The following is a 23261-nucleotide window of genomic DNA, read 5'->3' as shown; positions in this document are numbered from 1 at the left end:
TATAAATGGATCTCATAATGCACATTTTAGCTAAAGGTGGCTCTTAGGTCTGAACTGGATAATGACTACTGAAGGCGAACATGTCTCTCCCATATGCTAGCTTTCAGTGTGCAGGTATTTGTTTTGCACGGAGAAACATTTTAATGATTTAAGCCCCAGCAACAGTTTTATGTATGCCCCTTTTTCAGAAAAAACAGCTTTCCCATCCCACTCCACTGGCCACACACACACAACCATGTTTCCCTCATCCCACAGTTAGTTCCAAATGCATGTTCAGATTGTAGAAGCAGTGTGTGGGAAGGGTTAAGTAATCCCTCAGTCCCTGTCTCTACCAAACTCTTCCTCCTCAAACCTGCTCTTGAAGTAAGGTGAGCCATTCGAGGCATATTACATGCATTTGTGTGTTTTTTCTAGGTCAGCCACAATTGACAAATGTGATAAATAATTAAAGGAGCTTATGTACTTGGTATGCATGCTGAAGGCACTAATCTCTTTAATTTAAAAGGTGTGTGTGTGTGTGTGTGTGTGTGTGTGTTACTACCACTGCAATAGTTGTTATGCATTATCGAAACAAAAACAATCTTTAAAATCACTTTTTACAAAAGCAGTTCAATCCTGAATATATTTTCAAACCTTGTCAGGGACTTTGCCTCCAGCTATTAAATCTGAAATCGCACCCCCATAGATCTAGATGCATTAGTGCTGGGATTATGCTCTCCATTACACCCAGTTGTGGCATACAGGTAATGATATTAATGATAAGCTTAAATGTTGAATGTGTAATTTTATGTCTAGAGTCAATGGATAAAACAAACACCATTAGTTGTACTGCTGGGTAAGTGTTTAATGGTTCTTGTATTTGTTTAAAAACAAATTAAAAAATTGTTGCCACACATACACAGACACACACACACACACAATAGTCCCCTGATAAACAGTCCTGTAAGGGGCACATGAGATTTCCAACAGAAATCTCAGAAGTCTTAACAAACCACAATTTGAATGAATCGTCAGTGGAAGAAAGGGCAAAGCTCTGCTTGTGGTATAGCTTTGCCTTTTGTATTTTTTCAGAATGCCAAGAGAACTTGGCTCAATTCTCATTTTGCTGCTCACTCTTTTCAATTGCACCTCAACAGCATATCATCATAGGCCCCTGACCTACCATATTAGTCCCTGTGACTATTATTGGGCCTCTTGCTATACATGTAATTCAATAGCAAACTCTGCACTTTTCTCAATTACTTTAGTTATATTTATTACATTTATATCATGCTATTGCTGAAAAGGAGCTCAAGATTTTGTACTTGGTTCTCCCCACCCTGATTTTATTTTCACAACAACCCTGTGATGCAGGGTAGGATAGGAGAAAGTGACTAACCCAGGCCACCCAGTGAACTCTACGGCTGAGTGGGCATTTGAACCTTGGTCTCCCATGTCCAACACTCTAACCACAAATGTCTACTGGGATCATAACAAGTCTCAGGGGGCTCAAGTAATGCTTCTACTCCCTATCTCATCCACCGTTTCCCCTAGGACTTACTCTGCTCCATGCTGCTGCAGTAGCTGGTGAAGCATCTGTGACTGCTGGGCATGGTGGAGATCTCCAGGTGACATGCCTTGTCCAATAGTGAACTGGGGCATCAGAGACTCAGCCTTCATGTACATGTCCCGCTGCATGCTGGGATAGTGATGGCTGTGCGGCTGCTGGTGTGGGTGAGGCGGTGGTGGTGGTGGTGGTGGTGGAGGCGGCCCTTGGAGGTGGGATGGTGGAGGGGGTGGCGGTGGAGGAGGGGGTGGGTGCTCCAGGCGGGAAGGGGGAGTTATATGACACATATTCTCAGGAGTCATGGTTCGAAGGAGGTGAGGATCTAAAAAGACAGAAAGTCAGTAGATTAATCTGTGGCACACGTATAGCCAGATTATGCTACAGAAAAACATCCCAGTCTCTTTCAACATTCCTCTAGCCTTGGGCAGCCATTCCAGCTGTGTGTTCTGAATGAATACAGTATAAGGCCGCAGACGTGGATGGCCTTAGGGGGATATTCCAGACCATTTCCTTACATTTTCAGCACTCACTGACACAATAGTACATCTCAAGCCATTTTACTTGGGAGATACATGGTAAAACATGTAGGCAACATTACTTCTATTTCATTGTATAGTGAGAAATAAGCTCTCTTTCAGTGAGCTGGAATGACGGGCAAACCTTTGACACTTTAAATGCGTATCTTGAAATTTCAACTCATTTAAAATTACTAAGATCAAATTTTAAAAAAAGAATTAATTGCTAAATATATAACCAAAGGGCAGCACTGCAAACAGAAACAAATGAGTAATCCAGCAAATACAGGAGAATGACTTCCTGCCCTCCTAAAAATCCAAATGATTAAAATCTGAATCTCCATGCTTAAAGGCTCTTCTTCGGCAAGCAGGTAAATTCATTTAAGAAATGTTATGATACTGAGTGCCAAACACAAACAAAAAGCTGTTATGTGAATAGTCTGGTATATTATAAATGAGAGGTGAAGGGAAGCGGATGCTCTGTGTGTTCTCTGTATTTCATATATATATTTCCAGGTTCATATCAGGCACAATAATCTTGTTGGGGCATTCACCACGTTGAAAAGTGAGCCTTCAAATGCTTTTTCCTTTACATACTCAGAAGTTTGCCTGTTCTTCAGGCTTCTCATAGTACCACTGTTATTGTGTGGAGGTGGGACAAAGGGATTCTTATATAACTAGCTGGCAAAGTTCCTTAAAAGTCTCAGGGTGCTGTTCTACTAGCACGTCCTGTCAGCGCAAGGGTTTCTGCTTGTGCAAGGGGACATTTCCCCACCCTACTCTACGTACCCTGCAGCCTTCCCGAACCTGGTCCTAGAACAGATTTAGGGACGTACAAAGGGAAGAAAGGGAGAGACTGTTCCCTTGCCCAAGCAAAAATCCTTGCCCTGGCAGAACATCCACCTTAGAGTTACGTCAGTTTCCACCCTCAGCAGGCACACATTCAAAGCAGAATGGCTCCCAAATCAGTCCTGATTCAGGGACCCTCCTTGCTGGGAGTACTAGAAGGTTTCTCTCCTGTTTTGTCTCTCCACAGGGAGAAGTCAGGCTTTCCCTTATCAGAAGGCAGTTTTCTCCCCCACAGCAAGATAGCATGGCACCCTCGCTCCATGAGAATGTCAAAGGGCATCAACACATTGCAGAAATATATGCTCTATGGTCTTGAAAGGAGCAATAACATGACCTCAGATTACACCAGTCCATGGAGTTAAAAATAAAGAGGATATATATCCATGCAGTTAAAAGCATTAATGGGGCAGTAGAGTCAGAATTGTTGAGTTATGAGAATAAATCTGGCTTAATTTAACAACAACCGTTGCTCAAAGCCACACAAGGACAAAACCTTTCTACCATTATTTACCAACAGCGTTTCTGTTTCATTTCATCACTTATTCATACAGAAATATCATCACTAAAGGTAGTTAGAAATGAGTTGCGAATATATACATTCTGAAAAGATTGGTGTTGCTGTTCAGCGTGCCAACAGTCAGCCAGGTTCTCCCACCAACTTTGAGTACAAATATAGACCTATTTTGAGGGGTGAGCCCACCACGGATCACCACCTACCCCTTTTATGTAAGGAATGCAACTTTCCTCAGAGAACTGAGGTCAGGAGCAACCAGTTCTCCCCATTTATAGTTGAGTCCATCTGCACAGAGTGCTGACTGGCTGGATCAGGAGCCAATCACAAAGTCACTACCCACACGCCAGAGCAATGATTACTTTTTAAAAAAAAATAAATACTGTAAATAATTTTTTTTAATTAAAAAAAGGCACAAAGAATGCTGGTGAAAAGTACACCACCAAAGACAGAATTACAGGACTCAGATGGAATGGAGGCTTATTTATGGCCTGTCTCCCAGCTTTTATATGTTTGAAATATAAACATGTTTCCAAAATGAGTTATGAAATACCTGTTTCATTTCAAAACCTTCTTGTGCAGAAGACATTTCAGTGACTTTGGGGGAAATTACTGTTTTTAATAATACATACAAATCACATCACATGTGGGGGGGGGTTAAAGTCAAGACCACGGCAAACTCTCCTTGCTGGGCTTTTATTGATTTCATGCAGAAAGGGTGGCATGAAAGCCTACAGTACATGCAAAGATTTTACATATCTCGGAACAGGCTGTAGGGCATTCACGAAAGCCCTTGACTCAAGTTCACATCCCTCCTTAGTACAACAAAACAGAAGTTTACTTAACTTTGAAGCCTGATTTAATGTTAAGAATGTAGGGCTCTGGTTTGTCAGGGTATAGGGGTAGCTTTTTAAATTAGCTCTCCTTTGTATCTCAGCCAAAGGCAGAATCAAACTGCTCTTGAACCTCTAAAAGTTATAGTAAAATGGAATGGAACTTCACACAAACACAAAATTATCTCATAGAACTCAGTACTACAAGTTGTGTTGACGGCCACCATTGGTCAATGAACTAGACTACAAACTAATATAATTTTCATTTTTGAAAAATGTCAGTCTTTGGTGAGACTACAGAAGCCAGTATCAAATGTTTGACATTCACAGGTTAAAAACTGGCTGGGGCAACTGTTATGGCAGAGTGAATATGCAAGCAAGTTGTGGAAAAATATGTTCTTGAAAGCCATATCTTATCTTCCACTTGTAAAAGGCTGACTTGGCTTCCAAATACACCTTGAAACAATGGGGGATTTTTTGAAAACCATGAGACCGCAGAGGCAAGAATATATATACTGGCACTCTGCATATGCACCAGGACTCACTCAGATCCTGCCCCCTACAACACCTCTTCCCCTCTCCAGGATGATGAAAGCAGGATGAAACCGTTCAGACTCCCTCTTCTGCTGCCTTGGTGGTGAGGGAAAGCAGTTCACTCTGTGGCAAGTAATCTGGCCTCTTCGCTATATTTAAAGAAGGGCCAGGAGGAATTCCAGGGATTTTTGTAGTGAGATAAACAGAACTCTTGACCTCTTCCATGGAGAAAGGAGAAGTAGCTGCTTCCACTATGAACAGGGCTGAGGTTTTAAAAGAAGGGGCCAGTGGGGAAACATCAGAAAATTCCCGTCAACACACCAACGTATACTCCACCCAATTCTTCTCCCTCTGCTGCTAATTCTCTGGCGTATGAATCTAAATCTCCTGAGAGGAATCTCATTATGGGATGGCAAATGTAGGTAGTGGAGAAAGATTCTACCCTCCCACTTCCCTCTCTTAACTTATATAAAGCTTGGAGAAGGGCAGAGAAAGACTGACTTTGCTTAACAAGTGGGGGGGGGGGCAACACAGACCCAGCCTCCATTGTGTATCTAAGATTTCTCTGCCTGACACAGGAAACAGAGGAGAGTCTCCCTGTACCAATCGGAACTAGGAAAAAGGTGGCAGGAGGCTCAGAGCGTACTTACCGTCTAATAGCAAGCTCATGGCAATTTCCTTGCTTTGGTCTTCATTACTGGAATAGGCTTGTTTTTACATAATTCTCCAGAAGTCAACATCTGACAGCACCGCCATCCACAAAACAAGGCTCAAACACTCCATTTTCACTTCTTCACTAGGCAGAAGTCAACAGTTTCCCCATTTTCCTCTTTCAAAAGGTAGATTTACATCTTCCTCTCCCCACACACCTCTTTGTGCTCCTGCTCCTCCCCTCCTCCCCCACTCTTTCCAAAGGGTAGCAGGAAAACAATAGGCGTAAGTCTAGGAATATTTACTAACTGATAATCTCTTCACGTATTGCAGCAGTCTGTTTTTCCCCTGTCCGATAAAGATTTCAGAGCCAACCACTTTTGCCAACCGAAGAAGGGGGGGACGCCGGTGTGTTTGGGCTTGAATCTGAGCACTTACCATTCACCTGCTGGGGGGAGTATGCCTCTGATCCAGAGTCCGGGGGAGAGTCGGGTAAAGTGCTGAAGAGCAATGGAGAAAAAAATAGAGGGAAAGGTCAAACAAGCGTCTTGAGAAATTGATAAGGTGAAAGAATGCAAAATATCCTTCAAACCTTGAGGAGAAGCAACAATTCCACGGATAACCCCACTGCCTGCAGCACCCTCAGCTGGTAGAGATTAACAATGGACTTGACGTGCATTTTTCTGGAATTGTTCGCCAATACAAATCCTCCTGATACTGAAGTCAGTCAATGTGCCCTCCTACAGACAGGTCTTCCTGCACAAATTCTCCCTCCAGCAAAAGACCCAACCACTGGCCACTCCCCAAAGTGCCAGGAAGCCCACCATGTCTAGCCCCCTTAACTACTCACTACAGCACCTCCCTATTAAAGAGTTTGAGACTGTTTAAACTAGTATTATTTCACACCCAGCCTATGCTATTCCCACAGTGAGCCCTTTGATTTTATTCATAGGCATCTAACTTCATGGCCACTTTGTTGATCTCCTAATAAGACTCTTCTCTTCGCTCAGCAGCTCTTGCTAAGCTAAAAGAAGCCAAAACAGAAATGTATCTGTTCCCCAGAAAAAGATCATTAACAGATACAGAGGAGGTTTTTGGGGAATCTGGCTCTGTTACAAAAACTGACCCATCCGAAGAAAAAGCCATGAGTCTAAGGGCCAGATTATCCCATCATCAAGTATACCTGAGGCTACATGTGGAGCCCCTTGACTGAAATTGACAAAGCTAGCCAGAAGCAGGCAAGAGAAAAGGGTCTGGCCACAGCCACTGCAAAGTAAACCAAAACATTCTATTTAACGACAAGAAAGAATTCTGATTTTAGAGTTTTTGTTGCTGGTTAGCTTTCTGCCAGAGAATAAGGCACTTTTTATTAATGTCTGGCACATTTCAGCAAAAACAGGCATTCCCCAGGGACTTTTCTACAAGAAATGGGACAACAATGAATAAACTATACTTAATCCATTGGGAATTGATTAAGAAGTGCAATAATCCTCAAGATACTGAAATTAGTTCTCCTTTTCAGTCTTTTACATTGGATGAGTCCCATTTTGTTAACTTCCTGTGTAGCATGTAGTATAAACACCAACAATTGGGAAACACTTGCCTGCGAGCGCTCCAATCGGAGAACAGCCTTTACCAAAGATGTCATGGGCTTTGAAGACACTTGAACTCAGGACGCAAGGGAGAAACATGCTAAGAGGAAGGCACGCTTGGCAAATCCACACCATGATCAACTCCCGCCTGGAAACCAATGTCCCCACTGTGGAAGGACGTGTGGATCCAGAATTGGCCTCCGCAGTCACTTATGGACACATTGTTAAAACCGTGTTTATGGAAGACAATCTTACTCGGCTACGAGTGATCACCAAAGAAGAAGAAAAAGACTTATAGAGTGCCATTAATGTGCACAGTGCTTTGCTGAGTAACAAACAAGTAACAAATCTCAGGGGTCTTTAGGTACTTAGCTCAAACTGGGTTTTTCTTTGGTATGTTTCCAACAGAGGATTCAAAACGAGAGTCAGTCGACATTAGAACAACTAGCGTCCACTCTTCAGCCCCCAACTCCATGCCCTTCAAAATTAAGAGCTACAGTACACTTCTTTCCCTTTCAAATAAATTTCATCCCAAGCACCTGCAACTACAAGAAGAGAGCCTTGAAAACTTCCCTACTGGTTCATAAACTGAGATCCAGTCTCCAAACACACCTACCTGTAGCTGATGGAGACTGCGATTGTGCTGACTGGCAAGGTCAAGTAAACACAAAAGCCAGCAAGATGAGACTGAAATGGGGAAGGGAGGGAATGGATGTTGAAGTCTAATGAAACCAAGTGAGTTAATGGAAAGTCACTTCAGGACAACACTGACATCCTCACCTGTGCTATTAATCGGGCTACTTCTGTGAAGACTAGCTCATGACAGACCTTTCCAATACAACTCAGATTATTAAACTCGCACAAGTAGCAATGTCTAAATTGTCAGTTGGTAGCCTCAGCTATTAAGCTGGATAAAGAAGTGTTAGTATCACTGAAGTCCACATAAAGTACACGCTTTGTTGGCAACATGAGTAAAGAGGGCAAGGGATAAATAGACTATGGAGAATGCATTACCCTGTTAGCTAAGAGTTGCTTTCAGTTATACATTTCCCTGCTTGCTTTTTGAAAAGTGAAAGAAAGCAGCCAGGAAATGTATGGAGACCTCAGATGGCCTATTGCTGCTGGCATGATGCAGCAAGAGTGTAAAAAAATAACCAAAGAGGATGAGACAGGAAATCTAGTTCCAAGCCCTATACTGCTAGATACATAGTGGTGGGCTTTAAAAAATGAGGGTGAAGTGATGACAGATATCTATCTATCTATCTATCTGGAGAGAAGTATATCATTCTTTTAAAAAGCTATTCTGAGTTGACTAGAGAGGAACAAAATCTTAACAAAGAGAAACTTCCAATTGCCAAGAGAAGAGAGAACCAGGGCATGGATAAGCATTTTTTTTAAAGCACTAGAAACAGAAGATCTGTTCTTGGCAGTTTCAGGGGAAAAAAATAGCAACAGGCTGGATGAAGATGGAAAAGAAATGGCGGAGTACTATGGCTCCAAGTGTACACACCTAGGAGAAAGGGGAATAGAAGTCAAAAATATCAGACTTTCAGCAAGGCTGTTAAAATAAGTGGGTGAGTATAGATATGTGTAATATTCTGAGAGGTCAGGAAAATTATAGTTACACATTTTTTACAGACTGTGGACTGAGAGAAGAACGTGGTGCTTTCCAGATGTTGTTGGAATTCCATCAACCCCAGGCAGCATGACGAATGGCCAGGGATAGCAGGAGCTGTAGTCTAGGAAAGGAATAGGAAGGAGATGCACCAGCAAAGAGAGACAAGGGTTGCTGAAGAAATGGGGAGAATTAGATGGCCAGGCTGTTGGATTCAGCAAACTGCTGTGTATCCAAATGAGAGGTGGCTTAGGCACAAATGTATTCCACAAGGGGTTTAGGAACAAAGAGGAGAGAGATGGCTCTGTGCTCCATCGCCAGCACACCTAGCAAAGGCAGCCATCCCCCATGACGCCAGCCTGTGCTATTTCTGATGAGAACCCCAACAACAAAATGGAGATGAAGATGATCTTCTCAGCAAAAAAATATGGCAAGGAACACACTGGTAACTTTCCCAAGGTTCTGCCTATCTTCCTCCAAGCACCAGCTTAGCCCAACTGCACACAATGAGCAGGATGTTTGCCTCTCACCACTAATTAGAAGCCATGACTAGTAGAGCTATGGAAGGCAGAGGAAGCATACAGCACAGCCCTTCTTTGGTTCTCAAAATAGCACTTTATGTCACGAAGCTCCTCATGCCTCTGTTCCTTACAGCAAAGCTATGGAACCTCAGGCTCAGGGGGCTAAATGTCCAGGCTTCTGAACTGAGCCCTCAGGGGTCTTCCCAGGTCACCAAACATGGTGACCTTCACAGGGCAGGTGCTCCTTGGTTGCTTTGCTGGGTCGGAACGTGCCCTTGAACTGTGACAGTGTCTCTAGTTTACCTGGAAAGAGGATGAAGGTTGATGTGTAAACCTCTGCCTTTGCATGGTTGGAATGTAACTTACTATACAAGGGTAAGATTCACATCCATTGCTGTGACAGCTTTTGCACCTGGCCCTGCTCACCACCAGTATGAGGCCCCAGGAATGCTGTCCACAGGGGAATGTGGCCCTCAGGTTCCCCACCTCTGCATTAAGACACAGGTCCTAGGACTTGCCAATCAGAAGGTCAGCGGTTCGAATCCCCACGATGGGGTGAGCTCCCGTTGCTCAGTCCCAGCTCCTGCCAACCTAGCAGTTTGAAAGCACGTCAAAGTGCAAGTAGATAAATAGGTACCGCTCCGGCGGGAAGGTAAACGATGTTTCCGTGCGCTGCTCTGGTTCGCCAGAAGCGTCTTAGTCATGCTGGCCACATGACCCGGAAGCTGTACGCTGGCTCCCTCGGCCAATAAAGCGAGATGAGCACCGCAACCCCAGAGACTGGATCTTAATGGTCAGGGCTCCTTTTACCTTTACCTATCTTCTGGGACTCTCACCTCTTTCTCCTGACCCTCACACTTGTGTTCTCGCCAGTTAGCTAGCCTTGACCTTAATTTTAGGTCAGTGGATTATCTATGGCACAGCCTCATTTGAAATTCTTCTTGTTGTGACCCAGCTCTAAGTGAGATGTGCACCTTCTGGAGGGCAAACTTGACAGATTTATTTGCTCTTTTCAAGGCCCCAGTAGACTTGCTTTGAATAACTTTCTCTTCTTGTCTGTCCATTAGATTCTCCTGCCCTGTACCTTTTCAGTTTCCTAGCCAAATATTTACAGAAGTGTTTGCATATATCCTTCGCAGCACAGCCAGGCTGGGCCAATCCATGGAGTGAGCCCACCTGGCAGGGTGCATCCCACAAGGAGCACTGCTGGTTTTGCAATCTTTGATCCAGAGAACTGATCAGAAAGCTTGGCAGAAGAAAAAGGATCTTGCATGGGAAGGAAAAAAGGAAACCCTTTCCAAGTAACATTCAGAACAAAGGGACCCCAATTGCTGTGGTAAAAGGAAGGAGATGAATCAAGGAGTACTAACTTTTGGATGGGATTCTATTGTAGGCTAGCAGTGCTGGATAGTATTTATAAGGACAGGGTAGCTTTTATTTTTATCTTTTTTAAAAAAATGATAAAGGATAGATATAAAAGCATATAAATGTAAATATTACACGGAAAATGTGCTTATTTATATTTACTTGTTTTATATGTTAATCCTTCATTTCCCCCCAATTTCTATTTCTATTGAAAAAGTGCTTCAGTACAATGTTAATGAGTTCTTCCTCTGAGACCAGTAAGGAAAGCAGAAGTGTGCACAAAGAATTCAAGAAAGGGAACATCAGAGGTGCCATTCCTAGCAGAGTGTGAAAATACATTTTCAATTGCTAGGCTGAAAAACAAAGCAGCACATTATTACTTGATCCTGTTGGTCTAAGGCTTTGAAACAAATGAACAAACAAACTAGATGCTTCCCCAAGGTTCTCAGCATGTAATACCTTTAGCTAATGTTCAGACAAGCTTTAGGGATCTTAACTGGGATTCCAGAGTAAAGATTTAATTCTACATTAACCTGTGCCTCAAGTGGATAACAGAAACTCTGATTCTATTCCTGCATTTCCCCACAGGTAGTATACAGCAAAAAACAAAAACAAAAAACCCCACACCCTTATTGGAATGACGGTGGTTGCAAGTGTATTAGAACCATTCAGAAGTGGAAGGCTGCATGCAGACCAATAATTTGCTTCGTTTATGGCATCACAGCATCAGATCATCCTCTGTGATCCTCCACATTCTGCTAGCTTATGAAGAACCAGTCTCTGGGCTGAAGGCACAGAGTGCTAGTTATTCAGACATATCTTAACATTAGATATTTGATGCACTCAGCACATTCTTTGGTCCCAAATACAGCAGCAAGAGTAACTCCAACTGGTGAGAAAACAAGACCTGCCTGTGAAATGAGGACCTCTAAATCAGTTTTTCATTCATCCCCAAAGTGCTGTACAAGTACATAAATATCAAATCCATAAAACCCTCTCTCCCAACTCTAGGATTGACATTCATATCTATAGGACATACACCAAAAAATTGGACATGTACTTCAAATCTGCCTGTGAAGTTCAGGCTGACTTACCTTCCCCTAGCCCCCTGCTTCCCATTTACAGCCCATCTAGTTCTTAATCATCATGCGAAGTTCCCACCCCCAGCAGCCGAACTGATCTTCTGCTTCCCTCACAACAACTGCAGTGGCTGTCAGTAGTCTGTAACTGGCCCTTCCTCCTCAGCGAGTCAAAAGGTTCATGAGCATGGAAAGTCTGAGAAGCTCACAGGTCACAGTGAGCCAGGACATAACTGACTGGGTATGCACATGTAAGACAGCTTTAGCAAGAAATCCAGATTTCTGTCCACCAAAGCTCAGTTCCTCCTCCTCCATTATCTATTTCCTGTTTGCCCCAGTAAGTCCCTTCCACAAAAGCATCACTTTCACAAACTCCCATAGCAATGAGCTCCTGCCACCATTCCATTCTTCTTGATCCAATGAATGTCCTTCTCCCATTTAGTCATGATTCACCTTGGCAGAACAGGGGAAACACATCATTTCCCTAAATTCACCTAACTGATATTTATCATTTTCCTCTGAAAGGCTATATCCAGTGTCAATTGTAAGGAAGTAGAAATTTGGATTAGACTCCATGCTCTTCAAGCCTAATAAAAACAATATCTAGGGCACTCCCTGGGATCACTTGTTTTAGTGCCATAAAATAGAGTTTTGGTCAGACATCCCTTTGGAATAGTTTCCTGACAGGCACATACTTTTCCCCTGGAAAGATAGCAAGGGTACATTCAATACTGCAGCCTGTTCATTTCCCCTAAAAATGCCTAAAATCCACGTCCTGCAACTTGTAAGCCTTCCTATTTTCACCTGCAGGCTGCACAGACAACTGGCCTTGTTTGTAACCATTGTAAATATCCATGAAGTGTCCAATTAAGTTCCATCAGTGATAACCATAACCAACAATAATCTGAATACCACCATACTTAACTCTATATAAATTATCTGTTGGTGTTTCAAAATCTAAAATGTGGTTTTAGCTTTCTAATTTTTACCATTCATGCGCCAACATTTCAGCTCATTCCCCTCCTCCCAAAGTCACTCAAGTCCTGGCTCTTTTAGTAGATCATTCCGTGAGCCTAGGAGGTTTTGCCAGCTCTCCTCCAGAAACCCAGTTCCTACGAATGAAGGTTTCTTTCTTAGAACACACCACTGTTCTTCGATTTAGACTGCCGTAAGTGTCATAAGAGAATTAGCAGAATCATTCAGATACAACTTACCACTCTCAGGCCCTAGAACTGCACCCTCCCACCACCCCATCACCTCCTCCTCCTCCTTTACTTAGCATCACTTACCCAGGTGTGTAGGAGGCCTTCAGCTCTGATTTGATTGGAGGGGCAATGTTGGTCAGGCAGTGGCTGCTGAGGTACCCCTTGGGCATCACCATGCCATTGTTGTTATTGCAGTTGAGGTGAGTACTGTAGCTGGGTCCACATGGACTGGGCAATGGGGGGCCATGCCGGATTGGAACTTGGCTGCCAGGGGGGCCATGGTGGAGACCGTGCCGGATGGGGACTTGGGTGCTTGGAAGGCCATGATGGAGGGGACCACTAGATGCAGCATTAGAAGCATGGCCAGCATTGGAGACAGATACACCGACACTGGCAGAGCTGGAAGGTTGGGCATGAGGGTAGCCAGCAGAGGCTGGGATTTCAGAGATGGAGTCCAAATCGGAACTGTAGAAGAGAAGTTAAAACAATCTGAGTAACATGTGCATATTGCACTTTTCAATCTGCAGCCATACAGGGTGACTCAATAGCTATACACTGAATGATGTTGGTTCATTACATCATTAATTCTCCACTGAAAGAACAAAAACCCCCACCACAGAATGTCTGAAAACATATAATGCCATTTGATCCATGATATGGCATGGAAATAGAAATGTGATGGCTAACTTGAAAGTGGAGATTACAACCACATTTATGGTGCATGTGTGTGTGGCAACAGGCATCAGCACTGTTCTCTGGCATTTGTTCCACAATGAGATCAAGAAAGAATCAGGCACACGCCTTGGATATTCTTCTGAAAATCACCTTTCAAATACTCACCAAGCTTATTCTTGGTCAACAAGATGTGATCTTCTGGCTGCTTGTGGCCCTGTGCCACTAAGTGCCATCCAATGCAGCACACAGAAGACATATAACCAATGCAGCACCACTTAGCCCAAAATGTAAGCTCCTGTCGGGTTCTCTCTTGCGTGACAGTCAGACTTAAATCCCCCACAACCTTCTACTTACACTAAAGGTATCCATTTCCTTTTAACTGTTTCCTATATAGCAAAGTCTGGTAATAGCAACCCCAAAGATATTCCTTTGGATAACACACAACTGAGCTCAGGTGTCTGGAATCAAAAACTTAACCAATGGCTCTCAAGAAAAGAAGAATCAAAAGAAAGATTTAGGAAGAACTGTGGACCTGGTAGGGATAGACAGCTGAGCACAGTTGTGTGGAAGACAGATAGCAAAGGAAATATGATCACACCATGCAGCCACCATGGTCACCCTCACGGCATCGTGCAACCATCACTGTTTATTAGGAACACAGGTGCAAAAGAACGCACTTACATATCTGGTGAGTCTTCCTTGCCAATATATTCTTCCAGGATGCTGGTGTCAATGTTTGATGGTTCCAGTGCTCCATTAATATCATGACCTGAAACAAAAACAGGTTGCACAGGGAAAGCTATTAGCAAAATTCAGACAAAGTGCCACTGTTCCCTCAGGGCCAGACAGAGCTCTGATGATGGAAATTCCCCAGAACAAAAACACTGGCTTAAGTCAAGGAACTGAATTGGCTTTAAAATGGATATTTGAAGGAGGAAGTGGCATCAGATTCAGATCTGAAGAATGGGGTATTGTTCCAGAAACATCAGCTGGAGGCCAAGAGATGGACAACGGAAGAATGGACACCAGAAGTAGAGGGCACAAAAGATGGATGGAGGAACCATTTTATTCAGTAGGGCTCAGAAATGGCTAAGGGATTTGAGTCAAATTAGAGGAACAATTGTTTAGGAAGGGGATAATAAAAAAAGTATTATTTTTGAACTTTTATAGTATTTCAGAATCACCCTTATCATAGAAGACATTTCAGTCAATGTTACTTTAAGGAACAAACAGCAGTACTGTAATGATAATTTAGACCTTTTCTGGGTGTAACACTTTACGAACACACCTGGCCGAGACTCAATCTACTGTCTCTCTCCCTCCCCTTCCTTCCTCCAATGTGGCTGTATCCTCAGTTTAGTCTTAAACATAGTGGACAAACTATGGTTAGTCTTAACTATAGTTTACTGAAGCAAGGCAACTTCAAACCTTGGTTTATGAAGCTGTCCTGTTTCTGTGAAACATAATTAAGATTAATCACAATTTAGGGCTCAGATATTCTGTTAAACCATGGATATCCAGATATGAATGGAAGCAAAAGTTTTTGAATTTGTCCTTGTGTTTGTGCAGAGGAAAGGAGCCCAAGTCCAAAACTCATGCACAGAACAATAAAGAGTAATTTAAAATAAAAGTGTCTAATACATACAATAAACAACGTGGGTAAACATAGATAACCAAAAGAACAACCCCAGTAAAGAGGGGGGCAGTAAATGAATGAATAGGCATAGACCATAACAACTGGCTTGTCCCTAGAAAGAGTTGCAAACTGTTAGGATTACTTAGTTGCCATTTAGTCCTGGTAAAAAAATTGTTTCTTCCTAGAGATTAATAGTCTTAATAAGAACCATTGCATTTACTGAGGAGAGAGGAAAAAATCCAGTTGCACTTATTGCCTGTGACCCTGAAGACCAAACTAGACGAGACTATGGATATCCTTGATCAAATCTCCCATTTCTTTTGCAATTTTTGAAAATAGCAAGGGGTCAATAGATTGGGCCTATGGTTCTGGGAAAGGGGGGTTAACTGTCCCCTCAATCTTCCTAATGAAAATTGCCCTCTTCCCAAGCTGCTATTTGCTTTATGAGGGGAAATGTTTGCATGCCTGCTGTGCAGCTACCTGTGTCTGGTTTGCCTGTGGGGGGCAGCACTCGGGCAGCTCACTACACCATTCCCATGCCACAGCTGGGTTAAAATGCTATTACAAAAGCCTTGGTCCTACCAAAAAGCTATTACAAAAGCCTTGGTCCCACCACTTTTCCTTCTGTGCCTCTTTGGAACAGACTATCAGCTCTTCCCCATTACTCCACTACCATATCCCTTTTCATGCCTCAGCTGCATACCCATCATACCCCACCACAAGAATTCTGGGAACTGTAGTTTACCCTCATAGAGCTACAATTCCCAGCCCCCTTACAGCTCCCAGGATTCTTTTGAGTGGGGTGATATAAGCTTTAAATGTATGGTGTATCCTGTCTTGTTTAGAGAATGACTGGACTTTCTTTTCCTTTCTTCCAGGAAGTTCCCTCTTTCTCTTCTCTTGCACTGAAAAATGGATTGGGTTTGTTGATAAAAATAAACCTCCCGCTTTATCTGTTTCTCCAGGAGTCTGAAGCTTTGTGCACAATTCCTAAGTGCCAAAGGCATTATCAAGAAAAAGGGAGGGAGTCCTTCGCCCACAGCTCAGATAATGAAGAGACAACCTTTTCCTGAATGGCTCAATCACATTAGATTAGAATGAGAAGTCCCTCGCTCACCAGACAAGCGCACACACACAGTCAAAGGCGTCTCTCACTCCCCACCCCTTAACAGCATTCTGGGTAAAGGTTAGTCAACCAACCAACCAAAAAGAAAAAGGGGGAAAGGAGGGGAGGAAAACAGGGGGCTTCAACCTATCAGAATTTTACCCTGCGAAAATCCCTTTCATACCAAGACAAGCAAATCAGCAGAAATAAATCCAGTGAGGAATTTTGCCAAAAGGGTTGGTTGGTGGGTGGGTGGAAGGGGGGAGAAAAATTAGAGGCACTTTTTCCCTTGGTCATACAAACTGAGAAAAGGTAGGTCAGAGACACAATTTCATAATAAAGCATACAACCTTTGATTTGCCACACCAGAGAGAAATCACATGGGATAGTCTACTACTGTACAGCACTCTTGTCAATGCCTATTGTATCAGCAACAGTTCATCACTGTCTATAAGTACCGTATTTTTCCGTCTATAAGACGCCCCCATGTATAAGATGCCTCCTATTTGGGGGGACAGATTTAAGAAAAGGGGGGAGACGCCCCCTAATTTTTGAAATTATTTTTTAGGGAGAAAACCTAGTCTTATACATGGAAGAATACGGTATCCACTTATCCCATTCAGTACAGTTGGAATTCTTGGGTGAAGATCACCTGATTCTTAGGAGTTACAGCACAAGCCTATCAGTGTCCCCAGACTCAGAGCTTTCATTTAGAAAAAGGAGCAAGTCTCCAGCCCTTCTAGAGAGAAGGCCATAAATGCTCAACTAATAGCAAACGGAAACTTACTACACATATGCAAAATTAGGAACTTTAAGCCTTTGATGAAATACAGTGGTACCTTGGTTTACGAACTTAATCCATTCCGGAAGTCCATTCTTAAACTGAAACCGTTCTTAAACTGAGGCACACTTTCCCTAATGAGGCCTCCCGCCGCCGGTGCCCTTCCACCATTCAGTTTCTGTTCTTAGACTGAGGTAAAGTTCACAAACCGGGACACTACTTCTGGTTTTGTGGAGTTCATAAACCGAATAGTTTGCAACAGGGCTGTTCTTAAACCGAGGTACCACTGTACCAGCAAAACTGCTGGACCCCAAAAGATAACTAAAATCCAGCTGGTAATGAACTAAAGAAACTGCCAACTCACAAGATGGTTGTGAGATTATGTATTTGTTGATATAATGTTCACCAAAGACATCCATGCTTAAGTCTGGGGAAAATAAATGATGAAATCATTTCATATAGGGACTAGAACAATATGGCATTGTATTTGTGTCTTAAAAGTTTTCATTACGTATGAAAAAAAAAACTGTAGCAAGTAACAGCTCTATGGACTGGAATATTTTAAATAATAAAGTTTCCTTTATTTATATTCTTAGTTACATGTTTATAAAGTGCATAAATATTATAGTAGGCATCAAATCATCCAAATCTGAAGTATCATAACATACAGCATGCTGTTGTTATTTATGCATGTCTTCAGTGTCTATGATGCTGTGGCAAATAGGGCAAATAGACAAGTCCCCGTCCCAAAATGAGTTGGACCTAAAAGGACAAAATAAGTCTTTTTAAGTAAACCATTAAATAATCAGAAAGAGTCTGAAATGTTGTAATTTGGGGAGGTAAAGTGAAAGCCCTTATCTGCTAGTCATCAACGGTATTCCTCCAGGAAACTTTTTTTTAGCAGAGCAGTTACATCTGACCCAGGGGTCAATTCAGTGTTTAATAAAGATGTTTGTACATTAACCTCAATGGAGGAAAAGCTGTAGAAAAATGTGAGCAGAACTAAACTCAATGGGTAGAATTCAACATCACGTTATTATGACGTCTTGTCTGCACAAGCATATCAGCTTGCCAGATGGAACAATTTCCACCCTGCCCTCACCCCTTCTAGGGGCTCCTCTGAACCCCTTAGGCCAATTGGGGGGGTCGTGAGGGGAGGAAAAGGGAAAGCCCCACAGTGCAAGAAGAAGCCCTTGTGCAGGGCTCCCACTGAAGGGGTTTGTTATGTAAATCCTGACCAAAGGGACATAATATCCCCTAATTATGTAACTGTTACATCCATGTAGTGCAGTATTTAGTATGTTGGAATGCTTGGCCATGAAATCCCTGCTCAGCCATGAAACTCGCTGGGTAACTTTGGGCCAGTAGCAAGTCTCTCAGCCTAACCTGCCTCACAAGGTTGTTGCAAGGATAAAATGGGGAAGGAGAGAACCATGCACACCTTACCTTGAGCTCCTTGGGGGAGGAGGGAAGGTGGGATATAAATGTAACAAATAAATAAATTTATACAGCAATAATGGAGCCTTGCTTTGTGATGCTATGGTTGGAAACAAAAATGATTGACTAAATTCAGCACACACACATTTAAAAAAAAATGTGTTGATATGAACAGAAAGCTTATGAAAGGTTCAGTGAGAAAAATCGTTTGTAGGGGCAGGGGGAATGATATGATTACAATACATATCCTTAGAAGAAAGAGGCATGCTGCCTCCAAAGAGTTCTGTGTGCATTGGGAGAGATCCTGATGTTGGCTGCTGCTCCCTCAAGCCATTTGTGTCAGGCATGACTGTTCCACAGTGTTACCTTTCTGGCTTTGGTGGCAGGTCAACTCCTACCTTCTGGCCACCTTGCCTTGAAGGTCACTTTCATGAACACTTAAGGGAGATGCAAGCAAAGGTGAGATAAGCAACCAGACGGGGGAAGGTGTGTCAACTGGATAGCTTAGGGGAGTTACAACAGAACTGATAAGCAACCCTAGAAAAGAGTGCCGACTCCTGTTAAGTGGTTGCGAGTGAGTTGATGAGGGGACTGTTGTTCTTTTCTTGCTAAAAATACCGTAAGCAAATCCTCCACAGGGCTTTTCTCAGCTTTAGGCTAGAGGCACTTGAGCCAGCTACCCTAGCTTTGGTGACATACCAGTTCTGTTGGAGCAGCATGCTCTGTATCCATCCCAGGTTAATTTTTTTAAAAATACTCATCTCTTACGAACTTAATGCAGCACAAGACAACGGGCTCCCATCTTGTGTTCTTCCCCCTGAACCACCTCAAACAGTGGGAATCGCTTCCCCAAACCTGTTCGTGGTTTGCCTTTTCGCAAGCTCCTTCGTATGTCTGTCCATCCATCTCTTTGGGAGCAAAAAGTATCTCTGGAATGTCTGCAGCCGAGTGCGAGCTCTTAAGAGCATCTTGTTGCTCGAAACTTCTATTCAGTAAAGACTTGTTACCAAAAGCCAGCTTAGGTGATTAATTATAAGCTAATGCTGCTCTTTGGAGTCACGAGCTCCTAACAACATTAAACAATGCCCCTTTGCCCCCTTCCCTTTCTAACGAGAGATTAGAAGGGAGCAGAAAGCTTCAGAGGAACACAAACGCACTCAAAACTCCCCAAATGGGAGAAATCCTTTCTTCCCAGTTCCAATAAGACAGACATGGAATAGAAAATGCACTCGGTCAGCGCTCATCTTCCCCAAGCAAAAACTTCCAAGTGCTAACCCTGTCAGAGCCCTTTGTTATCTATGGTGCGTGGTTCAACCTGCTCCTTACTAGTCTCTTCCTAAGCTCCAGTCCAAAGGCCCACAAGCCTGGCATTTGAACTTTGGTGCCGGGTGAAAATAGGAGTTACTTTATGAGGAAGAAGCAGACTGAGGCAGCAAACTGGAAGAACAACAAGCTTCCTTGTGGCCTGGCAAATGAAAAGCCCTCCTAGGAAATGCCGTAAACCTTCACTTCAAAAGTTACATTTCTTAACATATTATTTTAAGCTGCTTTCCCCCACAGTGTGCCACACAAACCTATCATTTTATTCCTTTTCACAATTTCAGTGCTGTTCCTCAGTGACAGTTCCAACAATACTATACCTTCTACTGCAAAGTTGCAATGTGCCTTTCAAGTATAACATAGTTATTAGCAGAAACAATAAACATCCTTCAGAAATGCAGCTTAAATATATTGTTATTTATAGAACTTAATAACTTTCCTTTGTTGTCAATCTTCAGCACTTAACAGGCAAAACAAAACAATTTTGGTAGAGTGTACCTTAGGCCTTGCTTTGCACATAATATAATGATTTGGTACACAATCTTCAGGGCCAAGCCTGCCTTCCCCTTCATCCTCCATTTTGGTTACAAGGAAGAAACTATTGCTTCACTTTCAGCTAGATGATGTTACTTAATATGTCCAACCTGGACAAACTGTGATTAGTTATACTACAAAGTTTAGGCCCCTAGAAAACAAGCCACTTTCAAACTGTGGTTTCTGATACCCGTTTGTTTCCTTAAAACAGATTTCTCCTCCAACTTGTATCCACCAGCTGGTTTAGACTACAACTCCCATCAGATTCTGCCAAAAAACAGCTGGAGGGCACCAGGTTAGGGAAGACTACCCTAAACAATAATTAGCACTAACCACAATTACTGGTTGAGATAAAACGAGTAAGTGAATGTGAAAGTTTCCGGTCTCCTCTCACTGATGCACCAAAGGGGAAGAGGGGAAGCAGAACCTGTGAGCCCAAGGATGACCCATGATCCTTTCTGTAGCACCAAACTGTGGCTCAGTATTACATTCAGACACAGCTATTATAAGGGCTGTTATAAACCCAGAATTTAAATAAAGATAGTATTTTACATAGGGAGCTGAAGCACACAAACACATACCATTTTCTGGGGGCCATACAAAGTTCACTCCATTTACCAGCTGTCCTGGCAGTGGCAGCAGTCATGCTTCGCGGTGCTGCTAGGTTCCATTTTCTCTTTTTATTTCACCCACAGCTCACTAGAGGAAGAGCAGGAAGAATAACCCTCGCTCTGATTTGGCTTTAGATGGCACTACATATCCAAATATTTGTTTTGAGTGGAATAAGTTCACATGAGAACATTCAGGTCAGCCTTAAACTTCACCTGTCTAACAGGTACATTTGGAAGCTATATCCCAATATTAGGTACAAATTAAGTACAATATATACCAGCAGCTGGCTTACATAGTGAGAACTTGAGTACGGTATTTTACCAATATTATTGACTCTGTTAAGTTAGGGAGCTGTGGTCTTTCTCTTTTATTTAAAGAGTCCAACCTCAAGACTAGACTGAGGTATTCCACCTTGTGTTGAGATGCTCCTGAAGACTATTGCCAAATGGCTTAGGCTTCAGTTACTCTAGGTATTGGCTCTTTTCCTACCTCCTTTTACAATCTCAAAGCAGTCTCCTCATATGTCACCTATGTGGCAAACTAGACTAGCAATGATATCAAGGGAAGAATTTATTAGTAGTGCCTCCCAGCTACTTTGAAAGCATCTTTCTCCAGAAAGCCAATATAGGCTCCATATTTTCTAGAAGTGCTAAAGACCTTTCCACTTAGACCAGAGTAGCCAAGGTGAACCACAAATCCTATCATCCCAGTCCACTGGACATGCTAGTTGGGACAGATGGGAGTTGGAATCCAACAACATCCGGAGGGCACCATGTTGGCTGCCCCTGATGCAGACAATCATTTAGCAATCAAAGAATGAAGAGAAAGTTCTTTTAATTGTTGCATCCTTATCATTTCAAAGTTCTGCATGCCCGATTTGAAACGTCACAATGAGCCAGAGGTTTATTGGTAGCACGCTGCCTTGTGACTCCTGTTTGAATCCCCCCCTGGTTTCCTGTTACAGTCAAACCCACAATGGTGTTTTGTTTTCTACTACAGAGTCCACAATCCACAAGCAAGTTCAACAACAAATCATAGCTTCGGGTTGGCTAGCAATTGTGGCTTGTTTGGGAGGACCAAACCAAAACTCCAGATTTGGTTATACAGTGGTACCTCTGGATATGAACGGGATCCGTTCCGGAGCCCCGTTCGCATCCTGAAGTGAACGCAACCCGCGTCTGCACCGCTTCTGCACATGACGTCATTTTGAGCGTCTGTGCATGTGCGAGCGGCGAAACCCGGAAGTAACGCATTCTGTTACTTCCGGGTTGCCGCGGAGCGCAACCTGAAAACGCTCAACCTGAAGCAACTTCAACCCGAGGTATGACTGTAATAGAAAGTTAAGCTTAACTGCCATTTCCTGGTTTGCTTCTCCTGCTCATGCCAAAAGTGGAACAAACAGGAGTGATTGGGCAGCAGCTCACTGCTCGATCCCAGTAAACTACCGTAAGCCAGAGTTTCTGGCTTATTGTGACATTTGAACGTAGCCAGTGTTTAACAAGCCCCAATGTTTCCAAACCTCAGTGAAATCCCCTTTTCGACATTTCTCTACAAAACATTGAATCAGATAGCAACAAACCAAGCGGCAGAACATCCACACCTACATATTAGCAAGCAAATATGTACAGGCTGCTCTTGCACCATCTTTCAGTCAACTCACATCCGTGGAACCCCAACAGACATATCCAAGTGCATATATAATGCACATCTGGTGGGACTATCGGAGGATTATGAGCTTTCGGAAAGAGGCTTTTTGTTGTCTCAGGCACAGTAAGTCACGTTCTCTCTTTCACTACATCTTTTGGGACTGATGAAAGAGAGAGTAAAACCTACTCGCTGCCAACTACTTGAGAATGTTAATTACAGCTAGAGCAACATTAAAATTGGAAAATAGTTCAGAATCATGTGGAATGCTGCATATATGAAAAAAAAATCTAGTTACATATGCATTTTCTTGAAGCAACTAGATTACCGGTAAAGTTGAGTATCCTTTCATTAGGTATTAAAAAAATAGGCATGGGGGATCTAAATTATGCACAATTGCATGTTTAAACTTCATTCACATCAATGGATAAAGTGAGTATGTGGTTTAATATCTCCTATTAAAATCACTGAGTGTCAGACTATGACCTGGGAGACCAGGGTTCAAATCCCCACTCAGTCATGAATCTCAGTGGGCCAGTCACTGCCTCTCAGCCTAACCTATCTCACAGCATTGTGGTGGGGATTGACTGAGGAGGTGGAAAACCGTGTATACAACCTTGAGGAAAAGGTGGTATGTAAATGAAACAAACAAATAAATAATATCAAACATGTTCTCTTGGTTCTTTTCTTCTGAGACAGAA

At 42.8% G+C, this 23261-nt stretch overlaps 1 protein-coding gene across 6 annotated transcripts in view; it reads right to left on the bottom strand.

Moving 5' to 3' along the window:
- The window catches only part of MYRF (myelin regulatory factor), a 93897-nt gene that overhangs the window by 35417 nt on the left and 35219 nt on the right, over nt 1–23261 (bottom strand). For 4 of the 6 annotated variants that reach the window (XM_083580510.1, XM_083580512.1, XM_083580511.1 and 1 more), the window contains exons 2-5: nt 14173–14260; nt 12901–13281; nt 5878–5939; nt 1541–1868 (exon numbers count right to left, since the gene is read on the bottom strand). In XM_083580510.1, coding sequence (XP_083436636.1) covers nt 1541–1868; nt 5878–5939; nt 12901–13281; nt 14173–14260 — 859 coding nt within the window. Of the gene's footprint in view, nt 1–1540; nt 1869–5438; nt 5833–5877; nt 5940–12900; nt 13282–14172; nt 14261–23261 lie in introns of those variants that run through there. The other 2 variants (XM_083580514.1, XM_083580515.1) reach the window with 2 other exon arrangements.

Source organism: Podarcis filfolensis, assembly GCF_964270895.1.
Source record: "Podarcis filfolensis genome assembly, chromosome: 1".
Taxonomy (NCBI): Eukaryota; Metazoa; Chordata; class Lepidosauria; order Squamata; family Lacertidae; genus Podarcis; species Podarcis filfolensis.
This window is presented reverse-complemented; position numbering and strand designations above follow the sequence as displayed.